At 55.4% G+C, this 24,896-nt stretch overlaps 12 protein-coding genes across 12 annotated transcripts; 5 read left to right on the top strand and 7 right to left on the bottom strand.

Annotated features, from left to right (window-relative positions):
- Nucleotides 1–131: 131 nt before the first annotated feature.
- Nucleotides 132–1,454, bottom strand: C8Q71DRAFT_727079 (uncharacterized protein; the record flags this gene model as incomplete). The annotated part of the gene is made up of 2 exons (XM_047921817.1): nucleotides 132–526; nucleotides 578–1,454. The coding sequence occupies 2 exons, from the start codon at nucleotides 1,452–1,454 to the stop codon at nucleotides 132–134; spliced, it is 1,272 nt and encodes a 423-aa protein (XP_047774436.1).
- Nucleotides 1,455–1,723: 269 nt separating this feature from the next.
- Nucleotides 1,724–2,382, bottom strand: C8Q71DRAFT_312578 (uncharacterized protein). Its single transcript, XM_047917731.1, has 2 exons — nucleotides 1,848–2,382; nucleotides 1,724–1,789 (listed from the first exon to the last, which is right to left on the bottom strand). Exon 1 carries the CDS (start codon nucleotides 2,114–2,116, stop codon nucleotides 1,877–1,879), a length of 240 nt encoding a protein of 79 aa, XP_047774435.1. The 5' UTR covers nucleotides 2,117–2,382; the 3' UTR covers nucleotides 1,724–1,789; nucleotides 1,848–1,876.
- C8Q71DRAFT_783539 (prenylated rab acceptor PRA1) lies at nucleotides 2,286–3,444 on the top strand. The gene is made up of 5 exons (XM_047924979.1): nucleotides 2,286–2,461; nucleotides 2,545–2,634; nucleotides 2,694–2,724; nucleotides 2,799–2,912; nucleotides 3,005–3,444. The coding sequence occupies exons 1-5, from the start codon at nucleotides 2,417–2,419 to the stop codon at nucleotides 3,217–3,219; spliced, it is 495 nt and encodes a 164-aa protein (XP_047774434.1). The 5' UTR covers nucleotides 2,286–2,416; the 3' UTR covers nucleotides 3,220–3,444.
- C8Q71DRAFT_783537 (uncharacterized protein) lies at nucleotides 3,445–6,400 on the bottom strand. The gene is made up of 8 exons (XM_047924978.1): nucleotides 5,996–6,400; nucleotides 5,306–5,404; nucleotides 5,176–5,244; nucleotides 4,352–5,114; nucleotides 4,123–4,255; nucleotides 3,924–4,070; nucleotides 3,681–3,861; nucleotides 3,445–3,627 (listed from the first exon to the last, which is right to left on the bottom strand). The coding sequence occupies exons 1-8, from the start codon at nucleotides 6,288–6,290 to the stop codon at nucleotides 3,605–3,607; spliced, it is 1,710 nt and encodes a 569-aa protein (XP_047774433.1). The 5' UTR covers nucleotides 6,291–6,400; the 3' UTR covers nucleotides 3,445–3,604.
- Nucleotides 6,401–7,093: 693 nt separating this feature from the next.
- Nucleotides 7,094–8,101, top strand: C8Q71DRAFT_715678 (S-adenosyl-L-methionine-dependent methyltransferase; the record flags this gene model as incomplete). The annotated part of the gene is made up of 2 exons (XM_047921057.1): nucleotides 7,094–7,304; nucleotides 7,359–8,101. The coding sequence occupies 2 exons, from the start codon at nucleotides 7,094–7,096 to the stop codon at nucleotides 8,099–8,101; spliced, it is 954 nt and encodes a 317-aa protein (XP_047774432.1).
- Nucleotides 8,102–8,156: 55 nt separating this feature from the next.
- C8Q71DRAFT_312480 (sodium bile acid symporter family-domain-containing protein) lies at nucleotides 8,157–9,713 on the bottom strand. Its single transcript, XM_047917730.1, has 5 exons — nucleotides 9,598–9,713; nucleotides 9,402–9,545; nucleotides 8,934–9,352; nucleotides 8,518–8,877; nucleotides 8,157–8,464 (listed from the first exon to the last, which is right to left on the bottom strand). Exons 1-5 carry the CDS (start codon nucleotides 9,668–9,670, stop codon nucleotides 8,213–8,215), a joined length of 1,248 nt encoding a protein of 415 aa, XP_047774431.1. The 5' UTR covers nucleotides 9,671–9,713; the 3' UTR covers nucleotides 8,157–8,212.
- A 562-nt stretch (nucleotides 9,714–10,275) lies between these two features.
- On the top strand, nucleotides 10,276–12,139 carry C8Q71DRAFT_783530 (uncharacterized protein). The gene is made up of 11 exons (XM_047924977.1): nucleotides 10,276–10,574; nucleotides 10,630–10,661; nucleotides 10,717–10,805; nucleotides 10,857–10,958; nucleotides 11,011–11,090; nucleotides 11,146–11,246; nucleotides 11,302–11,337; nucleotides 11,388–11,406; nucleotides 11,459–11,643; nucleotides 11,706–11,738; nucleotides 11,792–12,139. Exons 1-11 carry the CDS (start codon nucleotides 10,390–10,392, stop codon nucleotides 11,878–11,880), a joined length of 951 nt encoding a protein of 316 aa, XP_047774430.1. The 5' UTR covers nucleotides 10,276–10,389; the 3' UTR covers nucleotides 11,881–12,139.
- Nucleotides 12,140–15,427: 3,288 nt separating this feature from the next.
- C8Q71DRAFT_799135 (FAD/NAD-P-binding domain-containing protein) lies at nucleotides 15,428–17,519 on the top strand (the record flags this gene model as incomplete). The annotated part of the gene is made up of 8 exons (XM_047925870.1): nucleotides 15,428–15,705; nucleotides 15,758–16,022; nucleotides 16,072–16,164; nucleotides 16,214–16,549; nucleotides 16,607–17,157; nucleotides 17,210–17,229; nucleotides 17,291–17,430; nucleotides 17,487–17,519. The coding sequence occupies 8 exons, from the start codon at nucleotides 15,428–15,430 to the stop codon at nucleotides 17,517–17,519; spliced, it is 1,716 nt and encodes a 571-aa protein (XP_047774429.1).
- Nucleotides 17,520–17,597: 78 nt separating this feature from the next.
- Nucleotides 17,598–19,814, bottom strand: C8Q71DRAFT_783516 (homoserine O-acetyltransferase). Its single transcript, XM_047924976.1, has 12 exons — nucleotides 19,442–19,814; nucleotides 19,365–19,393; nucleotides 19,257–19,313; nucleotides 19,189–19,209; nucleotides 19,083–19,135; nucleotides 18,949–19,030; nucleotides 18,811–18,899; nucleotides 18,619–18,748; nucleotides 18,533–18,567; nucleotides 18,263–18,470; nucleotides 18,122–18,200; nucleotides 17,598–18,062 (listed from the first exon to the last, which is right to left on the bottom strand). The coding sequence occupies exons 1-12, from the start codon at nucleotides 19,605–19,607 to the stop codon at nucleotides 17,995–17,997; spliced, it is 1,017 nt and encodes a 338-aa protein (XP_047774428.1). The 5' UTR covers nucleotides 19,608–19,814; the 3' UTR covers nucleotides 17,598–17,994.
- Nucleotides 19,815–19,908: 94 nt separating this feature from the next.
- On the bottom strand, nucleotides 19,909–21,683 carry C8Q71DRAFT_816730 (uncharacterized protein). The gene is made up of 8 exons (XM_047926122.1): nucleotides 21,612–21,683; nucleotides 21,288–21,546; nucleotides 21,157–21,227; nucleotides 21,074–21,102; nucleotides 20,413–21,020; nucleotides 20,321–20,357; nucleotides 20,141–20,263; nucleotides 19,909–20,087 (listed from the first exon to the last, which is right to left on the bottom strand). Exons 1-8 carry the CDS (start codon nucleotides 21,632–21,634, stop codon nucleotides 20,062–20,064), a joined length of 1,176 nt encoding a protein of 391 aa, XP_047774427.1. The 5' UTR covers nucleotides 21,635–21,683; the 3' UTR covers nucleotides 19,909–20,061.
- Nucleotides 21,684–21,747: 64 nt separating this feature from the next.
- On the top strand, nucleotides 21,748–22,926 carry C8Q71DRAFT_816729 (actin-like protein ARPC3). The gene is made up of 7 exons (XM_047926121.1): nucleotides 21,748–21,785; nucleotides 21,851–21,931; nucleotides 21,989–22,026; nucleotides 22,085–22,292; nucleotides 22,358–22,437; nucleotides 22,487–22,577; nucleotides 22,628–22,926. Exons 1-7 carry the CDS (start codon nucleotides 21,783–21,785, stop codon nucleotides 22,637–22,639), a joined length of 513 nt encoding a protein of 170 aa, XP_047774426.1. The 5' UTR covers nucleotides 21,748–21,782; the 3' UTR covers nucleotides 22,640–22,926.
- A 514-nt stretch (nucleotides 22,927–23,440) lies between these two features.
- Nucleotides 23,441–24,215, bottom strand: C8Q71DRAFT_861999 (uncharacterized protein; the record flags this gene model as incomplete). The annotated part of the gene is made up of 2 exons (XM_047927976.1): nucleotides 23,441–23,847; nucleotides 23,900–24,215. 2 exons carry the CDS (start codon nucleotides 24,213–24,215, stop codon nucleotides 23,441–23,443), a joined length of 723 nt encoding a protein of 240 aa, XP_047774425.1.
- Nucleotides 24,216–24,896: the final 681 nt, after the last annotated feature.

Below are 24,896 nucleotides of genomic sequence, written 5' to 3'. Positions count from 1 at the left end.
ACAGATGTACAAATTACTAGTCATTCACAGCTACAGCAACCCTTTCTACGTATAAGTCTTAACAACGTGACGCCAGTCACAGAATCGCCGACATACTTACGCTACAATAAGTCTATTGCGCCTTGATCCCGTCAGGTATCCACAGATAGATGACTATGGCACACGATCGCGCGGTCATGCAGCTCGGGCATCTGTTTTTTGATATAAGGCCACAGCGCATCTACCAGTCCTCGTCCACGTAGCACCTCGACAGTGACTCTCCGGAGGCAGTCAAATCGACGTTCGCACAGGATGTCATTGACTGCGGCCCAGTCGAGGGTATCGAAGTCAGATGGCGAGGCGCCCCCTACGCGAAGCCGGAAGTAGATGTGCTCAATCGCAGGAGAACTCAGCTCCGCGAGGAGCCGCGGAACCCATGCGAGCGACGGCTTGGGTGTTCCCTCGCCACCGTGCAGCTTCAGGGACCAGAATGCGAGCGTGCGGAGGCCTGTGTTGCGCGACAACGTCAGAGGTTTGCTGAGAGAAGCTGCATGGCGGTCAGCAATGTTAGACAGTCAGTCACGGTGGTGGCACTCACCATCTGCGTTCAACTGTTCGACACCGAGGTACAAGTGCTGAATGCGAGGCCCTAGGTCCTGTAGAAGCGCGCCGAGAGTGGCCGCGTCCTGCCGGCGCGCCACAGTGATCTCCAATGTAGTGAGCTGGACATGCAACGACTGCTCGAACAACCACTTCGTCAAGCTGATCGAGCTGACTTCTCCGAGAGTGCCACCCAAGGGAAAGCGCAGTGTTTCGACCAAGGGGCGAAACCTCGTCGGCACGGGCCCCTCGATGGCGTTGTGCGCCGGGAGCTTTACGGCGAACGTGTCCCTGGCGAATAGGTCGCTGACGACGAGCTTCCTCATGCGCGGGAACAAACAGATGAACCCCGCAACGAAGGCCATCGTGGGTACGACGCAAATATGCATCCGCACAGACTCCACCTTATTCAGGTCGCAGACCTGTCGAAGCAGCGGGACGGTCAAAGCTGTGTGGTCTAGCCTCCTGAGGTCAAGCTTCGTGGCTGCCGGAAACATGGGCACGATCTTCTTATCTTCGTTGGCCTCCTGGACCTGTGGTTTGATGAATTGCGCGAATCCAGAAGGGTCTTGGACGCCGAACTTGAGCAGAAGGGGCACCGGTTGCGTGAGTTGAAGCCGGCGCACGGCGCAGCCGAGATGTGGCGACTTCTTCGCCAGCTTCTCGTACTCCGTCCAGCGATGGGGTGTTAGGCAGATGGTGCGGAAGAGGTGGAATTGCGCACGAAAGCGCATCGAGCGGTGGGTGAGGCTGCAAGCGGTCAAAGTGGCCGCATCCTCTCGGAAACGGTCAATGATGTGGTCAATGAGCTCCGGGGGCAAGTCGGGTATGGACAGTGTTCCGTGACCATCACTCCTCGCAGGCTGGGTGGTCATGGCGGAGTGACGATGAGTAAAGTGAGATGCCGTACTTATAAGGTGTGCAGCCAGTGGCCGGCTACTGTGGCCACTCACACGATCACAGAAAGGAGCGACACGTTCGCGTTGTAGCCTTTGTTCTAGCATAGTAGTGCGCAGCTTGGGCCATGTGCGCAAGATCCGGATCGACATGTACAATAATGCAGGACTTACGCTTCACATCCATAGCAAGTACTGTGTAGCGTGATTGCTACTCACGAAAAGATGTCTCCGGGTTGCTGCAATAGGCGCTGCGGGATATGGTACAGGAGTACAGGACGATGCAAGATGCACCTTGAACTATGTGTACAGGGCTGAAGCCGGTGCGTACTCAGTCTCCGCGAGCTGTGTTCAGATGGAAAATACACGTACGGTTCCTTCTGATGGCAGCGGAAGGGTGGTCACCGCAATCCGAGGCGTTCCCCCCTTGTCATTGCCTCTCTCTTCCTCTTGGCATCCTCTGCTGCGACGAACGGCCGTGAAGAGGCAGACGCGCCAGCCTCGAAAGCGGCGTATTGTTTGTCTGATATTTCGACCCACTTCTGAGCGGCCTCGGCTTTGCGTTTGGCCGCGACCATGTCGCGGACCTGCTGCACGTCCGCGTCCGTCATCCCGATGAGCGTGGGGTCCCTGCGTATCATTTTCTAGTCTCCGACCAGCGGTCCAGGGGTGAGGAGAGGATTTGACAGCGCAGAGGGTCGGTGAGCTGAGGACAATGGCGGGAAAGGACAAAGGCAGACACTGCGCGGCCTGCGCCGCAGGCGCGCACGCGCTGGCAGTGGCACACGACGCGGCGGCCAAACTTCCACGACTCACGAACCACCACCCACCAGCCTACCGCATCCCCGCCTGTACACTGTAAAGCGGCCACCACCACCACCACTCTCTCCCTCGTCCACCTCGCAGCTCACTATCCTTGCGTATACATCAAAGCACAAACAATGGAGGCGCTTCTTCGTGTCACTGAGACTGTCAAGTCCTTCCGGGTGCGTCTTCTGCAGCGTGTCACGCCTCATGTGGCTGCCCGTCTTCGTGCAGGCATGCTTACTCGGAACTTTGAACCGACCAGGAGACCCGCCTTAGTGCACTCCGTCCGGTTTCGGAGTTCTTCGACCACCACCGTATCTCAAAACCCGCAGACTTGAACACAGCCACCTCTGTACGTCGATCCGCCATGCTCACGTTGGAGTCTCCGAACCTGACCTGCGTGCCCTGCAGCGCATATCATACAACACACGATACTTTTCTGGTACGTCTTCTTGAAATCGGGCTGCTCTCCGTGGCGGCCTCAGCAGGGCCGAAGATGTTGACGGCGGCCTACAGGCAACTATGGCGTGATAGTCGGAGTACTCGCAGTGTATGCACTGCTCACGAACTGGCTATTGATCATCTCCCTGGGCTTCCTCATCGGAGGTTTCGCCGCAATTAATAAGTTCGGTGCGTCCAGGCTTGCTACCTACTTCGGCCTCGCGCTCACCACTTTCCAAACCACCCACTTCGTGACCCCTTGTCCGTATCCGAATCCACAGCACCTGAGCCGTTGCAGGTGGGTGACCAGGTCATCACCCAGAAGACCCTCTACACAGGGCTCTTCGTCGTCGGCATCCCCCTCCTCTGGTGGTCCTCGCCCCTCGGCACCTTCTTCTGGCTCGTCGGCGCGTCGTCCTTCCTCATCCTCGGCCACGCCTCCCTCATGGAGCCTGGCATCGAGAGCGAGTACGCGACCGTTCAGGAGGCTGTGTAGTGGACACTTGACGGTGCGGTGGCAGTGCAGGGCTGGGGCACAGAGCGTTCGTGATCGCAGATCTATTTATTTCCGTATGGCTACTTAGCCCGGACAGGACCGCTTGCGTCTCTTCTGCTGGTTGGATAATTCGTGTAGATGGTTTGGTCTCCCCCCTGCGTGCTCACGCGCCACAAATAGCTGTTGTACATGCAAATACACTTTCGATTTGGTCTCAACAAAATACCCGGGACTACGGCAGCGCGGTGCACGTATAAATAGGTCGCTGTGGCTCATACGAAGGTGAGGGTGAATGGAACAGACGGAAAGCGGTCGTGAGACGAGAGCGAGATAGCGTTACAGATAAATGTGGAATGCTGAATGTCCTGAATGGAACCGTGAACGGTCATAATAATGGAAGCCACTGTCCTGCACCGTTGGTCAATACATCGCTTGTATGCAAGGGAATGATCAAAACATACCGATGACAAGGCTTGGAAGGTCCATGATGTCCCTCTTGATTGAGAAGCAGAATGTGCATGGTACAGGGGCGCCCGATGGCTTCAGTAATACGCAATGTGAGTATACGCTCTGTGTCGTGTTTTCGAAAGCATGATTGGCGAAGTTCTCCCAGTATTCCACGACGGATTGGTTTTCGAATAGCTGATAGCACCCAGAGATCAGCCACATCGTCCTTGCTCACAACAGTCGACTGAATAACCCACCTCATAGATATACTTCCGCCGACCAACGAGCTCATCCTTCTCCCAACCCGTGAGCATGCAGAACTCCGGGCCCACCAGGCATATCTCGCCCGTCCGTCGCCACGCAACGGTCGGGGTGCCACTGAACGAGACGAGCTTATCGAGCTCCTGTAGGGACGCCATGAGGATCGTCCCACAGTGGACGGAAATGAAGACGTACGATGAGCGAGCGCTGGAAGCACTTCTCGACGAAGACCTCGTCTTCCTCCGACAGCGGCATCTGCAGCGCGATGAGGGACGGTCGGAAGATCGCAAGCGCGCGCACGATCCGGAGGATGTCGTTCTTCTCGAACCTAAGCCGAATGGAAGGAGACCCTCAGCATGCAACCCGAGCACGCCGCATCCACGAGTGGCAGGAACGGGGAATGGAGCGGAAACGCCGAACTTACCTCATAGGCAGGTGCTTCATCAGGAAGTGGTACCCCTCCGTGTAGTCGTACGGTTTCGTGACAGCCTGGTACACGCCCGCACCACCCTGCGCGCCCGAGGCCAGCGCCGAGCCTGCACCGAAGCCTGCCTGAGTCGCCCAAGCCGCCCCACGCTCGGGACGCATTGCCCCGGGTATTGACGCGCCGACCGCTTGTGTCCGCTGTGCGTACGGCGCAAACCGCTGGGTGGGTGATGACGGGGATGCTTGTGTGGTCGAGCTTGCTGTGTAGTCAGGGTAGCCGACGGGTGCTTGTTGACCTTGGACGTTCAGCGACGGCGGGTTCCCCTGTCCCGGTGTGAACCCGGTCCCCGGGGGATACCCACCATACTCGGAGGCAAGCGCGGGGTTTGCGATAGGTGCGGATGGTGCGGATGGTTGAATACCGAGCTGCGCCTGCTCGGCGTAATTTGATGGGCCTGCACCGGCACTCGAGGCATACCCTGCCGGTTGTTGTGAAGGCGCACCGTAAGCGTCGGTTGACCATCGTGCTGCAACCAAATTTGGGGCGCCAGGAGGAGTGCCATAGGGAGCAGACGGGGCGGCATGATTCATTGTGGGGCTTCCAGCAGGTTGTTGAGAGGATGAATCGGGAGAATTACCAAGGATGGCGGAGAGGATGCTGTATTCGAGGTTCGCGCCCTCCGACCCAGCACCAAACGATGTTTGGTTCGGGTAATGTGCGTACATGGGGTCCGGAGGCGCGTATTGCGGTTCTGGCGGTGCTGTTTGACCGGTTAGGTCTGTTATATGCGATGAACAATGGAGAAGAAAGAAATGCTTTACGTTGTGATACCGGTGCAGATTCGGGGCCTATAGAAGACCCGTCGCCAGACTTTGTGCGTTTGAGTGCCTCTGGCAAGGATCATGAGCATGGGGCGTGAAGCGGGCAGACGATAGGATGGCTGCGACTGACCGAGCTCCTCTGCGTCCAGAAGATACTTGGCCTTCTTACGGCGACCTTCCATGCACTGGTCAGCCATTCCACGCTTGACGCATCGTTGACATGGGCGTGCTGCATGACAAACAGTCCTGTTGAGTAATCATGCACAGATGGCTCAGAGCGGAAACAAGTCTATCAGACGATCAAACTAAGACACAAACAAGGTTGGGAGTTCTAGGAGCGCGGTCAATGTAATTGATTATGCATAGACTCGTGACATCGAGAGCATGGCACGGGGCTACTGCATAATCGATGCGGTCGGGCTAGCTACCAGATGACTTCATGAAGAAGAAACAAGCGGAGTAGAGCAGCCCAGTGCGCTGGCGGTGATTGGAACTCGCAAGAAGCAACTTCGAATGCATGCAAGCCTGGGAAGCCAGCGTCCAAGGGTGCTTTGCGGCGAAATGGCGAATGTACAGTGAAGCAGACGTTCTCACAGTTACATCGGTGACAGCATCTGCATTGGACATAGAAGACATCATTGTTCGCAGAAGCTTATACCACCAGAATCTGTGTGGCTCAACGGTCGAATAGGCAAACCATGCCATAGTGGGGGTGCATAGGGCAGAGAGTGGCAAAACACACCACATAGACGGACGGCCAGGTATTCGCACCCCGGCGAAAGGAATGCAACATCCAGAGAAGGTAGAACACGAGACGTACCGTCGTCGCAAGTGAGATGTGCCTTCTGGCAACTCGCGCATGCGCGGTTGGCCTTTTTCTTCTTCGGGCCATCGCGCGTGCGCGTGGGTTGTGAGGATGAATCTGCACTATCGCTGGTGCCGTCCTGTGTTCGTTTGCGCTTGACGGTGCTCTTTTTCTTAGGGACCGCGGTCGGAGGATCGGTCTCAGAGACCGTGGAGGCAGAGGCGGTATGGTACGGTGGGAGAGAGGGCCGCTGTGCTACCGCGGTGGGCACGTTGCGAATGTCGTCGAGCGAGTTCTGAGAGGACAGCATGTGGGCGACATAAAGGAGGGCGTGCGGCGGTGGTGTCGGAGGGAGGGGGAGGATGTGAAGGCGGACTCAACGAATCACTGCAATGTCAAGTGAGCGCCAGAGAGCGCGCGACCTGCCTTTTCGAGGCCCAGTTTTCCGGCCCGAGCGGGTCTGATCAGCCAGAATGACCAGTCACCGTCACGCCCCGTCACGTCCCCTTGCTCCCCGCCACCAGCGCGTGCGGGACCTCGAGTACCCGTTGCTGACATCCTGTCCGCGCATAAGTACCACTCTGCGTGTACTGAGCACCTTGGGCGTTCGTCTGTACGTTCAAGGTACTTCGGGAGGCGTAACTGTTACGTGGCCAGCACCATGAAGGAACCAATCGAGACACCTTCTTCTACAGAGACTGAAGTTGTCTTGCTATGTTTGCGGGCACCCGGCGGTCCGCAGGTGTGGGATGTGTCGAGCACATCGTGTTCTCTGCGACGATTCTGGCAGTGGTGCGGCGCATTTCCGCTTACACCGATAACGTTTCTTCTGGAGCTGAAGTACTGGAGCGTATTAGCGTAAGGAGCGAGCTTTGAGAGGCGATATCGTTCGCGTCAGCAAGTCCTCGAGGTCCTCAGACGCGTCGGTGGCACTGGCAGGGCGGCAGAAATTTCGGAGTTCCAACGCGTCCGGTGGTCGTGACGGTGCTTACGCGCTCTTGCTTCGGACGCTCACTGTCAGTGTGTCTATTCGCGCGCACCATGCTTCTCCATGTTAGCTGCCGTAACTAGCTGATTGGCTTGCTGTACATCACACGCGCACAACTCCCTATCATGCCCGCCGCATCCTCAGGCTTACAGCCTGCGGCCGCTCGTCTTCTAGACGCCCTCCTCAAACAGTCAACCGGCGTGCAGGCGGCCAGAAATGAGCTTCGATGGATGCAGGAAGCTCTCAAGCAGTCACCTGCGACTGTCTCGGGCTCTACCGACATCGAGAGTATGCTTCACCGGCGAGTCACAGGTGAACCGCTGCAGTATATCCTAGGTCAGTACGACTCGAGTAGTTATGTTGTAAACTGTGAACTGAGCTTCAGGTCAGGGACTCAACCGTTCGGACCGCTCAATCTCCTCACGCGCCCTCCAGTCTTAATCCCGCGTCCAGAGACTGAGGACTGGACCATCCGACTATCAGAACGTCTTCGCTCGTTTGGCAAGGCGCCGATCTCTCTGCTAGACCTCTGCACGGGTTCGGGCTGCATTCCCATCCTGCTCTGCCACCTGCTTCCGGGCGGCTCCCTCCATGCGACAGGCGTAGATCTCTCCCAGGCTGCGGTTCAACTAGCGCGAGACAATTCGGAGGTGTGCAACGTTACCATCCCACCCGAGGGTCCTGTGCTTCCCGAGCAATGCGGGGACTGGACGTGCAACACGTTCTTGCCTCTCTTAGGGAACATACGCGACCCCGCGTTCGTGGCCGCGTGTGGTTTGCGCCCGCCCTACGACGTGATCACATCAAATCCGCCGTACATCACGAAGGACGATTATGACAAGCTGTCACCATCTGTGAAAGACTGGGAGGACCCGCGTGCGCTGATCGGCGACCCCGAGGGGGAGGCTACGCACGAAGACGCTCGAGGGCTGACATTCTATCACACGATTGCCGACTTGCTCGCGACGGCTTCTCGTGGTTTGCTGAAGGCTGACGGTCTCGTCGCTCTTGAGGTCGGAGAGGGTCAAGCGAACGCCGTCGCGGAGATCTTGGAACAGAAAGCTCACATGAAGGATATCGAGATTTGGAAAGACCCTTGGGACAAGGAGCGCGTAGTGGTTGGCAAGAACTAGGATCTATCAGGACGTACAGGCCACAGCTCCTGTTCTCAACGCGTAATAGTAGGTGAATGTGTATGCCAAAACCTCCGTCCAAACCTCTCCATGTGATGTTGTAGATGAAGCTTATGCTTGCTCTAGATCCACCTGTTCCTTCTCCTTCGCGTCAGTCGTCGTAGGTGCTACTTCCCGCGATGCCTCATTCAGCGACATCTCGCTGTGCTGGACCGTGCCCCACTGCAACACCTTCCCAAGGTAGAGTGCCAGCCATGTAAGCGCTAGAAGCACGGGCACCTCTACAAGTGGCCCTATCGTCGCCGCCAACGCTTGGTCGGAGCCAACGCCGTACACAGCGATAGTCACCGCGATAGCGAGTTCCTGCGAACACGCTCTCGTCAGGATCTCACCAGACCTAGCCCGAGGGAACGTACGAAGTTATTGCTCCCAGCCGTGAAACTCTGGACCACCGCCATCTCGTAGCTCCACGTTCCGGCTTCCGCTCGCCCTCTCGCTGCTGCGCGCCGACCGAGGTACCACACCAGCGCGAACGCGCCCGCCCACATCACGCTGAAGTACAGGACGAGTGGGACGATCACGCGGAAGGTGGGCCCGATGTTATGCAGGATGTGATGGCCTTGGTAGGCGAAGAGCACGATGATGGTGTAAAGCAGGCCTAGGGGTCCGAGGGGAGAGATGAGGGGAAGGAAACGCGTCGCGAAGAACTCGCGGGAGGTGAAGAAGAGGAAGAACAGTCTGGTGAGGAGGCCTGCGCCGAGAGGTATACCGAGGTACTGTACATAGCGCTCTTTCCGTTCAGTGGTTCTGCGAAACGCGAGGACGAACTCACAATGAGCACTGATATCGCGACGTTGCCGTAGGAAACATGGATGTCCGCGCCGGCTCCGCCCATGACGTTGACGAACCACACCGCGTACGGCGAGTAGAGCGCGATCTGGAGCACGCTGTTGATCACCACGAGCACCGCGCAGTAGTTCCCGTCGCCGCCCGCGAGCTGGTTCCACACCATGACCATCGCGATGCAGCGCGCGAGGCCGACCATGATGACACCCGTGCGGTACGTGGGCAGGTCGGGCAGCGTGGCCCACGCGAAGGCCAGCATGACGAGCGGGGCGACGATCCAGTTGAGGAAGAGCGAGAGGAGGATGTGGACGAGCATGCTCCGCGTGAAGAGCATGCGTGGGATGGCCTCGTATTGGACCTTGGTGAGGATGGGCCACATCATCACGATGAGACCGATGGCGATTGCTGCGCGGAGCGGTGAGTTGACGAGCGACTGGTGAGATGGGAGACGTACGGGCTGAGACACTCGCGAACCGCGCGGTGTCGAAGGCGGGTTGGACTCCGGGAGCGAACTCCCCGATGATGACCCCCACAATCATTGCAATGAGGATGGCAGGCGTTAGGAGCCTGTCTGTGAGGCTTAGCTTCTTGACGAGAGCTTTGCCTGGTAGTCAGTTTCGTGCAACATGAGCACCCTACAGGTCACATACCTGCCGGCGGTGCGTACTGTGCAGAAGAGTCAACCGACTCTGCTTGGGCTCGGCTCTGTGATTCCACTTCCATGTTTTCTCACACAGCTCTACAGACAAGAGTAGTCAGCTGGAGGAGATGGTTGAAGGGCTCGAAAGTGAGCTGAGCGGTCCGCACTTTGCTCACTCAACGTAGGCGCCGACTTTGAATATGCGGCTTCTTCGTCAAATTCAGATCGATTAGCCCGATCCCATTGTGTCGACAAGTTGGTATTGACAATCCTTCTTTTCGCATTCTCATGCCCTTGCTCTTGGCTGGAGACCCCATTATATATACACATGCGCGGAGAGCATTTGCCTTAATTGATAGTATACGCTGTAATAACCGAGGAAGCTGGACTTTGGATGCTATACACAGTGCTGCATGACATCCCCGGGACGGAAGCATTTGTTGAAAGCGAATCGTAGGCGGTTACAACTGGGACATTCGCTGAATATCCTCCTTTTCGTCACCTCTGAACTTCATTAGGTTACTCAACGCAGAACTATGCTACTTACTGTAGATGTTTTGCAGTGATGCACGCACGGCATGCGATTAGACTTGAGTCACCGCCGGAATGAATCAGAATCACATGCGGTGCGCGGTCACATCGACACGGCGCCTATGACGGCAATAACGCCCGTTTGACACGGCGGTCAGCTGAGCGTCGCACATATTGACGGCCGCGATGCTTCACTCGACTCTTCGTTTCCCCTTACACCACTGTCGACCCCCTGAAGCAGACGGGATCCTTAGGGCTTGACTTTCTGACTATGTCCAAAGCTGATTCGACCTATTCTGCGGCCAAAGTGTCTGGTCGTGCCGAGGGAGACTTCGCAAAGCGCACCGCTGCTCGGCTTGAGCAGATTCAGACGCAGCTCAAGGCGAAGCCGAGGGGATACAGGTTGAAGGGCAAAGTAGGCATCATCACGGGAGTTGGATCTATGGTTGGCATTGGGTGCGTTAGCATGTCTTTGAGGTTGTTAACCCACGGTACGATAACGTATGGGCAGGAGGGCTGCCGCGCTCCAGTTCGCGCATGAAGGTATGCAGCTCAGTGAAAGGTATCATACCGTAATACGTATACAGATGTGCTGCAGGCGCAGCGCATCTTTACCTGATCGACTTCGACCCGACCAACCTGCCGAATCTCAAGTCCACGATTGAGGGGAAGTATCCTGACGTCAAGGTGAGTATGTCATGATTGTCAATACTTGTGAAGTCGCTCAGTTCGGTATAGGTCACCACTCTGGCTGCCGACGCGGCAGATGACGCCGCCATATCTGGAGTGTGCAAGCAAGCCCTCCAGGAGGAAGGACGGCTGGACGTGTTCTTTGCGAATGTGAAGAGTTCAGTACGCCGCTACCACACGGCCCAACTCACTTTCTGGGCAGGCTGGTATCGCGACTCAGCAACCCCTGCATGACACCTCAGCAGAGACATTCATGAACACGATGAGAATCAATGGATTGTCGTAAGTTTGCAAGTATGTTACCTTCCTAAGTGGTTCCACGAGTTCTCGCGTGAAGGTGCTTCCTTGCCCTGAAGTACGGCTCTGAGGCTATGTTGAAGACGAACCCCTCACGCGGAAAGGAACTTGGCGGTGGCAGTATCATCATGACAGCATCTGGTGCGTCTCCTATGTGCTAGCCTATATATACGACTGAAGTGACGTGTCTGTGCAGTTGCTGGTATACGTTCGGGGGCGGGGACGGTTGATTGTAAGCTATGGGTGAATCTACGAATTATTCGTTGTCTGACACGACTTCAGATAGCGCAAGCAAATCTGCGTAAGTGTCAAGGCCGGTCGGCACGATGCTTATGCTAATGAGCATCGTGTAGAGTGAACAACATGGCCCAGACAGCTGCGAACCAGCTATCGAAGACGGACATTCGCGTTAACTCAATTTGCCCCGGTCTTATTGAGACAGGAATGACTACTGGAGTGTTCCAGTACGCGCGTTCAAAGGGCGCAGGAGGAAAGATCGGACAGCTTAACCCCTTGGGTCGGTACGGTATCGCAGACGGTACGTCCGGCTTCCGGCCATTGAATGGCACATGGAGCCTATGTTGACGACGACCATAACAGAGATCGCAAACGTCGCCACCTTCCTTGCATCCGGTAAGTCGTTCGTTGGTGTAGGCTTGGACGGCGCTTTTCTGACACCGTAATAGATGACGCGAGCTATGTGAACGGCCAGAACATCGCCGTCGACGGAGGACTGACAAGCTCTGTCCCTGTTGTTCCGGGGAGATGGGCGTAGTATGTTGTAGTGATAACGGACGGGGTTACCTTCGCTTACTTCGCGGATTCAAGACATCGGCGAGCAGGCACACGGTGTATGTTGTTGCCGCCTCGTGGTCAAGTCTATTGTTCGGTAGTGCTGCGATTGTGTATTCTTGTGTACCCTCGGGCAACATGTTGGCGTCATGGGAAGTTGTGACATGTGACAGTTGAGCCGTGCTCTGTACGACGCGTACGATGAGAACCGAGGCGTGGATGTCGTGGACCCTATATTGAGAGTTGAAACGATAAAGACGAAAGCAATTCCATCCTGACGCAGCTCTGTCGGGGCACTCGCTTCGGACGCCGGGAGCATTCAGCTCTAACTCTCCTTGACACGAGGATATCGACGGTCATCGAAGTCGTTATGACAGACATACGCACTAGTCCTACTGTCCGACCATAGACCATGTCTCGTCGGTGACTCTGGCTTTGACAGAAGGACGCACATAGCGGCTAGAGGCCCAACGATACTCCGCACTGACGCAACCACGCAACCATTCCCGGCCACTAACAAATCGCTCTCCGCCGCGTTACTCCTTGCGGATGGATTGATCTAATTGTGTTGTGCCTACAGGCTCAACGGTCAGAAGATGCTCTGGTCAGTCGAGAAGGCAATGGCACATACCTCAGACTCCTTCCGTCAGACGAAACGTCGGCTGTCTGAACACATATCGGCGGTCGCTGCGGCTCCTCGACCAGTTCGGCGACTGCAGTCCTTTCCGAGCGGCCCTGTATCTGTTAAGTTATGAGAGCGAGAGCAGGTGTGAGAGTAGAGGTGTGAGAGTCGTGACGCGAGCCTTGATCACGGTCGGCTGTTGGTCGCGAATTGGCAGACGCGGAGCAACAAATTTACGTCCTTCTGTGGATCATCAGGGCGCGCAAGACTTGGCGAACAAGGTCTTCTACTTTCCGTCACCGAGGCTGCTCTCGCCCCTTCGAAGAAGACGCGACTCGGGAGATTGCCTCTGCTGTGATTCGATTCCACGGTCAGTGATCAGCAGAGCCTATCACAACCCGGGAGCGCGATGCGGGGAACATTGTTCACGTATCTGTATCTCGCGGACGGACATCGCCGTCCCCGCCTGCGTTCCGGAAGAGTAACGTTGACCGACAGGATTGGTCGGCCGTTCTTTTGTTCGCACAGTCCGCCGAGCTTATTTGCTGAGTCCTTGACGCCGTGTCAGCGAGGTGCATAAGCAGCGGAAAGCAGTGTTTTGTGGACTCACCAACTCGGTGTCGCCTATGTGTCCATATCGGTGTCCTCTCCACCGGAAACATGGTGAATAGAGTGGTGAGAATACCCACCGGTATCACAAGCGCGACGCGTGCCGTCACGAAGTGAAGCTTCAAGCAATGCGAAACGCTTCAGATTTCGGTGAGCACCCGCGCCATGACATCGTCGAAGGCGAAAGGCTTTTGACTGGACTGTCAGACAGACTCCCGGTACTATGCAACGCGTTACAAGCTGAAAGCGTACATGACCGATCGAGGTTGGGACCTCGACTGCTCTACAGTGGGTGTATCGTATCGCGCTTCTGCGCTGGTTAAGCTGTCAAATGTTTTGGCAGCTCACGGACCTGAATCAACGAATTGCGTGCTGGTCTGGCCACTTCCATTCTCATGGTACGTGCCCTAGTGTTTCCTTGAACCCAAGGAAGCACCAGAGCACGGTCCATGAGAAGGGAGCGACCAGAACGGTGGACGGTCATCGACTCCTCTCTGGAGCCGCGTGGGGAGTACATGTATCTCTCGCGAGACGAATCGAACATACGGGCATGCAAGTAACGAGCTTACCGGCGAGGCACGGAGTACATACTGGTGGGTCGCATGCGCTGCATCCTGGTCGAGGATCAGGGACCTGGCGACGTGCGTTGTACGACCACGGCGATGCTCTGGACTCAGAGAGACTGCAGCTGGTGGAGAGTGGCAGACGACGTACCTGGTGCATTGGCTCTCTTTATAGGCGAGAGAAGCGTGCCCGACGTGCAAGAGGGGAGTGCAGGAACGGAGGTGAGTCCTCGGAGCACCGCTGACGGCCCCTTCGAGCGAGCCCTCGTTTTATACCGCATATACTGATGCTCCTTGCATGTTTTACCCCCGAACGCAACGAGACAGGTTCCGAAATCGCAGTAGCACCGCTGGAAGGAGATCGGACCCCATGCGTACTCCGTCGACACCAGGTCGACACCACGGTTCAATGACTCTCGTTGGCATCGTTGAATCATTCATTTAACACCGAACAAAGACCCGTTCCTCATGTTCACGTTGATCATCGACGCGCTAGTACTTCTCCGGCAAGTGCTCACCGGACACGATGCTGATCCGACTGAAGAGCTGAGATGAATTTGGACTCCGCACGGCGTTGGCACGGCGCACCCGTCTCGGTGGCCTGCTCGCAGAAGTACTCCTTCGGAGTCCATGTATTCTGTCGATTGTTATGTCCCCTTCCCCTTCTCTCAAGAGTAGTGAGTCCTCAGCCCCGCTGAAAACAGGCCGCAAGCCTTCCCAGTAGTGAAGCAAGGATGTGTTGGGGCACGTTCGAGGCGTGGTGTTGTATTGCGGCGGACCGGCGAGTGCTATCATGGGTGTGTATGTTAATTTGTGAGTACGGTGGCATTACTCTCGTGTTGAAGACTGATCGCCGACCATGTCCTCTGTCCACGACTTCGGGTGGACAGAGTTGTCATTGCGGCCAAACTGGCCATCAAAAGGCCTTACGCGACTCCTCCCCTCTCATTGAATTCTGCCCTCAAGGCCCATGGCATCATTCTGTCACGTCGAATTGAGCCCTGGACTGATCCAGAATCATGCAATGGCCTCTGCAAAGACCGGGCCGCTTGTATCGACCGTCGCATGCTGTGTTGTGCTGTGCTGGGTGCAATGGGATGGCGTGAAACTCGCGCGACAAGATGCCCCGCGAGTCGCTGGAAAACGCCTGGACAGAGACGCCGTGGTCTGAACAGTCACGATTACGTGTCTACGACAACCACCGCGCCCGCCGCTCGTTTCACGGCAGCACCTCTTTCATCTGCCACTCTCGTGCCATCCACAGTGGAACCTCGCCGTCTCTGCTGTGCACTGGCGGTTGTTTTCTTCTGCAATTGCCATAGATTCGAACTCCCTTCCTCACATGCCCGCAGACTATCTGTGAGTTACTCAACCTATTGAGATGGTATTTCAAATGGGCATCATGTCAACAGCGTGCGGGGGGATGCAGGTCGGCGTCTATGTATGATACGGTGCGTTCCACCATGTAGGCGTTGGGTCGGCGAGTACTAACCACATCAACGCCCAGACATCTACATACTTCGGACTGCAGGCCCAGGATCCCCGTCAGCCCTAGAGCGATCGCACAGAGTCACGTGGGTGACGTACGGTAGCCAGCTGGACGGGACGCAGGCGTAAGATCGGGCAATGTTCGAACATGGCCGACGGTTGGCGTCGACCTGGGCAAAATTGAGATGCCAGCCTCTGTGGGCTCGAAGGAACGGCGACGGTCTGTACGTTTCCCCCCATTTACCATCATGTCTACTCCCAGTCCCAAACGCGTTTGCATCGTCGGTGCTGGAGCCTCTGGGATGTCGGCCGCATATGCCCTGAGTAGGCATCCCGACAGGTACCAGGTGACAGTGTTCGATAAGCAGGACTTCGCGGGCGGTATGGCGACGTCGATCGACATCGACGCTGAGAAGTACGGAGCCGCGTACATCAATGACGGCGTCCAGGGCTGTAGCCCCGTGTTCGCGAATACCTTACGGATCTTCCGAATGCTCGGCTTCGAGGCTACCGAAGTTGGGATGCAGTAAGTACAAACCACTCGGTGCTTATTACTGTCTCACGCACGCCTCTTGCAGGATAAGCTTTGGCAAAGACAAAGATTTCTGGACAAACGTCTTCCCGTCGTCGCTTGTAGCCCAATTCCAAGGCGACATCAAGAAGTTCGGGACCGCGCTATCCATAATCAAGAAATTCGAGCCTTTCTTTGCTATGATACCCGTCCACACGATGTTAAAAATGTTTGGATTCTCGAAAGACTTCGGTGATAAGATGGTGTACCCCTTGGTGGCTTTGTTCTTCGGGACGGGCAATCAAACACCCTATATTTCATCAGCCATTCTGGTAAGCCACCCCCCTCATGGCGTACTTCTTTGCATTGAATCTCGCCCAGGAACGGGTATTCAAAGACCCCAGCATGCGCCTCTTCGAGTATTCGGAGAAGAGTTTGCTCGCAAGCATCCCGACCATGTTAGCATTCCCGAAGGTGATCAGTCATTCGGCCAACCGTCTCACCATTACTCAATAACATTCAGCTTCATGATGTATATGAAGCCTGGAAGACGGAGGCAGCCTCGCGCGGCAACGTTAACTTCCGACTCGGTCATGAAGTCGTCGAGGTGATGTCGCGCCATGCAAAAGGTGGCACCAATGGTTCCGGTCCTGTTCACATCAAGCCGAAATACTCAAGAGATGGTCAAGAAAGCCTCGAGGAGGAATTCTTTGACGAGCTCATCCTGGCTGTTGATGCGGACTCTTGCCTCAAGTTGTTGAACAAACAGTCGACGTGGATGGAGCGAAAGGTCCTCGGCAACGTCAAGTATCTGTACGACGTGACGATCACTCACAATGATCTAGACTACATGCGGAAGGCAAGTTATGCATTTCACAACATGATAGCTGTACGCCCTTATCACGCTACTCGGCAGTATTACGAAACGCAATATGACCCATCCCACAACGCGCCTTTGGAGGCGAGTGGGTCTGCGCAAGAGCGTCAAGAAACGGAAGATTCCTTCAAGTTTGCAAAGGACAACTTCCGTCCGCTGTACTACACCATGCAGTATCCTCAAGACAAGTCGAAGATCGAGATGAGCTTCGATCTGACGCATTATCAGCCGCAGTTCCGAGGCGAGAAACCTGCCGGTCCCATTGACTCCGAGGACAGGTCAGACCATCGGAACGAGTGTGAACACGCGCAGATCACTCGCGACGCACAAGATCCGACTAAGGGTGAGGTTGGCGCGAGCGCACGTACGGGCAAGGATGCAGACGGGCAGTCGGAGCCTCCGTTGGAGCAGCACGTCTTTCAAACCATCTTCCTGGACAGGGACGGCTCGCAGGACCTATGGACGTGGAAGGACATCACCCCCGAGAAGAAGATCTACGAGAAGTGGTGGAAGCAGCAAAGCCACCGCTGGCAGCACTACGCTGGCACTGTCCCCTGGATGATGTGGATCAACGGCAAGAACCATACTTAGTGAGTAAACGTCATTCCGCCGAAGCTTTGCTCACAAATCGATCTGCATCAGCTTCGCCGGAGCGTGGTCTAGTATGTGTACTGGTGTTTATTTCGTTGCGAGCCGCCCTGACGAGTTTGATACGCCCTCTAGTCCTCAATATGCACGAATTGGCCGTCACATCTGGCTTCGCGGCTGCTTATCGCCTGGGGGCCGAGTATCCATTCCACGGCGACGAGGACTGTGAGCGTCTCTTCAGGATGTACTTGGCCGCTAGTCACGGTGTGCGTATGGTAAGTCAAGCAGATGGAGTAGTAGCAGAATTGCGTTCCTGACGATCCTGCAACAGAGGAAGGAGGATAGGGAGGGCTTGTTTGCATAAGCGGCAGAGGTGCCGACGGCTATGTGACCAATACCCTCGTTCTCAGTCGTAATGGCACCATTGTTTAGTGATCGAGACAGAGTTGAGACGAAGATCAGGAAGTCTGCGTGAAGACCTTACTACAGGTGAATACAAAACGTGTCAGCGAGGATGCGCGATTCCATCATCGGTGGTACTCTGTCTGGATTGCAACGCTTCTACATTCGCGAGGGGAACTGAACCAAGTCCATAGCATTGATCCGCGCTATCCCGTTTGACCTGGCCAGGAAACGATGCGAACAGGTCGCGGTTATCCTGACTCCGTGAAGCAATGTTGCCGTGAGGTCGCAGCAGGAGTTCCGTTCATTTCGGTTATTTCATTCCGTAGCCGGCGGCTTGGTGTTGTTCCCGTCCTCGCGAGTTAAGCATGAAGCATAGGCAACCTGAAGTAATGGATTCTTGGAACACCCTTGACGTGCACGCCGAACGAAGTAATCTAATTGAGGAATTCCTTGATTCTCGCAGTCAAAAATTTGACGTCAGTCGGGTTGGCGCTGCCTCCCGCTGTGCAATCCCCCGAGAGGTAAGCATCTGGACTTCACTCCTATGCGCTACCAACTCACCGACGTGACCCCACACACTGTCGATTACAGTGAGCTGTGCATTCTGCAGCAAAGAGACTTCGACCTCGCTGTCCTCGGGCTATATTCACAACATCTCAGCTGAGTCTGGAGACCAGCCGTCCTGGGAAAGGGGCCACCCACGCAGAAATACAGGTCCGTCTTGCAGGGCATGATCAGCGCCTTCGCTTTGATGGAATGCAAGCAGGTCTCGAAGTCTCCACCGTCGCGGACGAGAGAGACATCCCCATTTTGCCAGGTAAGGAGCAGCGCAACCATGTCGTTCGCGTCCCAGTACATGATGTAACGTCCCTCCCAAGCCTCGCGGAGCCAGGCCTCCATCGTAGGATATCTAGGCCAAAGTCAGTGTTCCCAGCTATATCTTCGCAGGTCAAACCCTGGATAGTCACGTACAGGCCGTCGTAGCGATACAGATGCTGGCGAAACCACTGGGATCGCACCATGAGATCAATGACTCGTGAGAAATCGTAGGGTCATACCGCTTGCCCGTATGCCCAAGCACTGTACGCCCGACCAAACGCTCTGATGGCGTGTTGAGGAACGCTCTTGTAATGTCCGTCATCGAAGTCCTTCGCGGCTTTCATAGCATTCTTAGGACCCTCCAGGAAGCTGTGACAAGGCCCAGCGTTTGACTTACTGGTTCCGCACCACGAGATAGGTCTGACGCTCACCATCTGTTGTGCGGGCTCGTTCTTGCGGACGAGCAGATAACAACTATCCTTTCGACAAAGTCAGGGTACACGACAGCCCAATGGTAAGCCTGATTTCGACAATGAGATGGGTTGTTTGCGCGGTGAGCAACGACAGACCTGCTGGCCGCCCATGGAGAATCCAATGGCACAGTACAGTTTATTTACACCGAGGCTCTGTAGTACTGCGTACTGTGCCCGGCTTCGACGAAGCTATCAGTCCGGTATCGTTCCAGTAGGTCCGGCGTACGCACATATTATCCTCGTAGGATACGAGGGGGAAGTAGGGCCCGTTGTACGGTGGCGGCTTTGACGGGGGCGGCGTTCACATATAAACTAGATGTAAAACACAAGACTCACGGTGTTAGACGGTGATGACGACTTGATAGACTGTCAGCAGTATATCGGAGATGAGTAGCAGCTCATACCTCTCCGTTGCAAAACAGAGCGAAGGTGACGATGAAGTACTTCCTAGGATCCAGAGCCTAGACGAGTCTCTTTGAGATTTGCGTTCAAGCGAGCAGGACAGTACCAACCTTGCCTTCACCAACAAGGTACAGTTGACCTGCTCCCGCATCAGCCTTTTCTCTGAGGAGCCATACTCAAACCGTACTGTCAAGTCTCAGCTGCGCGCCATAGCAGGTCGGGAAGACGATGCAAGGGTTCGCGGAATCTCCGAACGTCTGATAGGCAGTTACAGCATCTGGCAATACTCCTCCGGAGACTTTGAGTCGTCCGTGGTAGAAGTACTTGATCTCGACGGAGGGAGTGACCGACATAGTAGAGCAGAAGGTTCAGACTGACTCGAAGGGACAACCTGGCAGGCCGTCGCTCCTGAGCAATATATGCCACACCGCTGATAAGAGAAGTCTCTTCGTCAGTCTCGTGGCCTCACAATGCTATATGTGCAAGCAAGCCTGAGAGAGTAGCGTGTACCGGACACCCGTCGGGACGTAGACGTCGACCGCGGAAAGCGTAGCCGGGTGAGCATCATTTGCAGTACCTCACCACGACCACAGACACTGAGCGACCTGCTCATCACATGCGACTATCAACGTTAGTAACTTATGTGGGGCACGAGAACATGAACAGTGATGTCATTGCGTGTCGTGATAGATCGTCCCCGAAGCAGAGTCGGACACATACATCGAATTTTGTTCCGGGATATCCTGGCAGGCCCGGAGGTGTGATGCGCACTCAAGATAACTTAGAGAGCTAGATGGGGTCGCAAGCTCAGTTGATCTTCAAGAGCTTGACCTCTGTTCGGAGTTTAACATGAATGTCAGTCACGGACAAGTGTCTCAGCACGTACCGAAAGTAAGCGTAGAGTTCGGAGGAATGGGTCCGCTCTTCTTCGAGCCGTATCCCATGTTTGGAGGGACAATAACCTTCCGCTCGCCACCGACTTGCATACCAGCAATACCGATGTCCCAGCCTACGCCAAATACACATCAGCGAGTGCACGGACAACTTAACACACGACAGCACGGACCTTTGATGACCTCACCCTTGCCCAGGCGGAAGCGGAACTGGATCCTTCCATCAGGGCCTATGTCTACCTCGCTGGACACAAATTCCACTCACCGGTGCACCCTTCTTGTTCTCATCAAACACCTTGCCGCTCTGGAGTTTCCCGATGTACCTCATAGACAATGTGTCGCCATTCTTCGCCTTAGGACCATCTCCAACCTTGGAATCAACGGTCTTGATGCCGCCACTCAACTCCTGTTCCTTGCCCTTGCCGCTCAACTCCTGTTCCTTGCCCTTGTCGCTCTTCTCCTTTTCCTTCTTTTCCTTCTTCTCCTTCTTTCCCTTCTTTTCCGCCTTCTCAGGACCAGACGCACCGTTCGTGTCGGCCGGCGTCGTCTCCTCAGCAGTCGTGACAGCCTGGCCACCCTCAGCCTTTAGCTTCTTCAGCTTCTTCCTCTGCGACTTCGACAGCTTCTCCTCGTCAACGTCTGTCGCAATCGCATCCGACTCACGAGGGCGCTTCTTGCTCGCCGGCTTGGCCGCGGGCTCATCGTCGGCGACCTCCTCGAAGCGGTTGTCGTCGTCACTGAGCATGTCCAACTCATCCGGGTTTATCTCGACATCCGAGCTGACTTCACGAAGATCGTAGCCCTCCATGTCCAAGTCTGAGTCACCCTCTTCGTCCGATTCATCGTTGAATGGTACGCCAGGGGGCGTCTGGTCTGAAGGATGAACGTGAGCATTTGCCGCCACTCGCATGACACCACGCTCTTACCAATGTAATTGCCGGTAAGGTAGATGGTGCTGTCAATGAGGTTAGTCTAGCGACTCCAGTGCATTGAGACGGCAAATACACACTTCTTGCCTACTACCTCGAAGAGGACCTCAACATCCTCCTCCAGGATCAGGTCAGCGGTGGCTTGCTCGACCTGTGAAACAAAGTACCATGTATCAGGTCTTGGCTACGGGTGACGAGCAATGCCCCATACCTTCCCAGGAGTAAGCGAAGCCAGCACCGTCTCTACCAGCTGTGCACCACCCTCCTTTTCCTCCTCATCATCGTCCTCGTCTTCCTCGTCCTCATCCTCATCGTCGCTTGGCGCAGCCAGACTCTTGTAATGAATCTTCACTGTGGAACGAGCATTCTCGTCCTCAAGCTCGGCACCAAGTGCAACGTTCGTGATGCGGAGGTCGCTCTGCGGGATGAAGGATGCAATCCCATCCTCGCCAGGCTTTACCTCAAGACTCCTGTAGCAAAGCAGTGAGTTAGGTTCACGCACGCAGACGACGCGTGAGCTATATCTTTCACGCACCAAAGGGCAACAGCGACGGGCATTTTTGAATTTGAACGGAAGGAAAGAGTGACCTCAAGAGAAAAGTTTCGGTAGCGCCCAAGAGACGCGTCGAGGGACATGAGGCACATGACCAATCTCCGCTCGAATCGCGTCCTGCCCAGTGCCAACCCGTCCTCATACCGAGCCATCATGGTGCGTGCCCGACTCGACATGCTCGCCTCTGTGTTTCTGACGAACAATGGACGTATCATTTGCAGTCCAACACACTCAGGCCATACCTTGCGGCGGTAAGATCGACCCTCACCGCTGCCTTGACGCTTGAGGACTTCGCATCGCAGGTACGATGCTGTGCGTCACCTAGACATGAGCGATCGTCCTAACACGCTGTGGTTCAGGTCGTTGAGCGACACAACAAGCCTGAGGTGGAAGTTGGGTGAGAGGCGAGCGTCGCTCCCAACCCGCTTACCCTCTGACATTGACTGATCGCGCAGACAATCGAAGGAAGTGCTCCTCAACCCCCTCATAATCTCCCGCAATGAGAACGAGCGCGTGCTCATTGAGCCTTCCATTAACTCGATCCGACTGAGCATCAAGATCAAGCAGGCGGACGAAATCGAGCGTGTATTGTGCCACAAGTTCACTCGGTTCATGATGCAGAGAGCGGAGAGCTTCATTGTGCTGCGGAGGAAGCCAGTCAAGGTGCGTATCGCTTTGATCCGACGTGCAGAGTCATCACAACTAACATTGTTTACAACTGTTCGAAGGGATACGATATATCGTTCCTCATCACTAACAACCAAACCGATACCATGCTCAAGCACAAGATCGTCGACTTCATTATTCAGTATGCGCGTGCTGAATATCCCCTTGCGCTCTGACTTACGTGTTCCTAGGTTCATGGAAGAGGTCGACAAGGAGATTAGCGAGATGAAGCTCAGCCTAAATGCCCGTGCTCGTGTCGTGGCGGAGTCATACTTGACGGCGGTATGTCTTCAGTCTGCCCATGCCGAAGAGGCGTTGACACCTATCCACAGTTCAACTCATGAGAACTAGTCTACCTGAGATATAGATGCATCTGGGTGCGGCAGCGCAGAGCAGCGAGTTGCGGGCATCGCTGGCATGCTGGGCCATGTTGCACGGTTCGTCGAGGCATCCAAATTGTAACCTACTAAGAAGCGCGGAGTACTGTAATATACGTCAGATGGGATGGGGCCCGAGTTGCAGTGTAGGCTGTCTCATATCGAAGACAACGAACAACGCATCCCTTATAGTACCTCCGTCTCCCTCGATGCAGAGCGGCAACGATATCGGACCCAAGTATCCCCAGAAGTGAAGGTTAATCCGCAGGAGCATCCGCTTGCATCTGATGGCAACTTTTGCGCATAGGCTGCAATCCTTGGATGCGACCATCTTCCTGTGGTGATTTCAGTTGGGCGGACATCCATTGAGGCTTGATCAGTTTCCACAGACGGTCAGCGGTTATGCGTCACTGATCAGTCAGTGCATAGTGCTCTTCTTGTCTGATGATCCATGCATGAATAGTGGGTCTTACAGTCTCGATGCCAATAGTACCGTTCTGGCAGGAATGTTGGATCCACTGGCACCAATTAAACCTCCTCGCGCACAAGACAGGCTAAGCGGCGCGTGGCTCGCCAACTCTATGCGCAGGTCCCCAATCTTCGTCAAACAATCATTCTCAAAATCCAATTAGTGCAGCCATGAACCCAAGAGCAGCGACCTGCAGGCGCTATTGTGCGTGTCGTGGGCATCCTATGATAGCCTATGATCGAGTTGAACGTCAGGGCCGTGTGATCGAGCGGAAGGATTTCTGGACGTACGCATACCTGTTAAGCCAGATCGATGAGACCGCGGCCATGCAACGTCGGACACACTCGTTGTAGGTGCGAACGCAGAATGGAGTCATCGCCTCCTCCATAAATGACGAGCTTCTTCAGCCCTGCAAACTTAGGTTGCACAAGCAGCCTCTCCATGTCCCGCCATTCCAGAGCGCGCAGCTCTTCCCATTGCACGTCCCTCGCCTCGACCGAGGGGAACTGCGTGTCCCGCATGATCGACGTATGGACGGCCAGAGTGATCGTAGTCAAGGACGGGGAGTCGAGCCATCCCAGCAGTGCGTTGATGTCGGACAGATGAGAGTATTCGGTCCAGCGGTTCGAGCTGATGATGAAGTGCAGCGTGAAAGTCTGCAAGCCCGTATAGGCAGACAAGGGAAAGGGCGCGAGGTCGTCAGGCCCTGTTGATCTGTCAGACAGGTGCGGACGACGCATGCACGGACAATTGCGTACTTCTCGATGCTAGCCAGTCCATTGCTAATTCCAGATGCTGTGGGCCCGCGGGCCCAATATCACTGAGCACGCCCTTTAACAGGCGACCCAGATCCATGCGAGCGCGCAAAATGCTAAGGACGTCTTCCCCCGCTGGATGCTCGATGAACCACCACAAGAGGCGGAGCTGCACCCGCACTGCAGCGAGTTGACATGATCCGGTCCAATGGAGATCCAGGGTATGTAAGGCTGGCGGGAATATCACGAGAGTTTGCCACCCCTGTTTGGTTACATTCGAGGTGGAGATCACATCGATAGGGGAGGAGAGGGATGTCATTGTGGTTGCGAGCGAAGTGGAGGAGCCGGCCCGGGTGCTGTATGAACAATCACTAAGACGCAACTGCTTGGCCGACGGCAAGTGCATCATACGCAGCGCATTGACGGCCGCTGAAAGGCCGTCGCGTAGAATGAACCCGGAAAGTTCGACGCTAACCAGGTTGCCACATTGTGGAGCCTGAGGAGACCGGATTCTTTGGCGTGTCATAAGGCTGAAGAAGCCATTGTCAACAAGCCGGAGGTTCCAGATAAGTGAGCCAAAGTCTCCAGAGGCTGCGCACAGGTCGAAGAAAGTTAATTCTCTTGCGTGATTATTAATCTCTACTGTGCGAAATCGGTGCATCCTGGAGGCATGGACCAGCTCGCGACCGGCCAATGCGCATGCGCCGAGGGTCCATGTATCGTCGTGCAGATGGTCGACGATGCGTTCGAGAACTTCCACGGGGAGGTATACCATTGCAGTCGAAAAATTGTGGCGAGATCGTGATGGACGAGGATGTGTGAGGTATTGGTGCACATAGTGGCACAGACTCCGAGTCGGAAGCCAGTAAGCGCGGCGAGTCACCTGATTGAGTGCGCAGGCAAGCTGGTAAATCGAAGGCAAACTGGCCCAGTTGTGAATAAAATTGAATAGTCCAGCGTAAGCTGAACAGTAGGAAAGTACCGGAACGATTGGATGCGA

This window comes from Rhodofomes roseus (genome assembly GCF_022264815.1).
Source record: "Rhodofomes roseus strain CIRM-BRFM 1785 chromosome Unknown C8Q71scaffold_27, whole genome shotgun sequence".
In the NCBI taxonomy this organism is placed as follows: domain Eukaryota; kingdom Fungi; phylum Basidiomycota; class Agaricomycetes; order Polyporales; family Fomitopsidaceae; genus Rhodofomes; species Rhodofomes roseus.
Note: the sequence above shows the minus strand (reverse complement) of the source record. Positions and strands in the feature narration are given on the sequence as shown.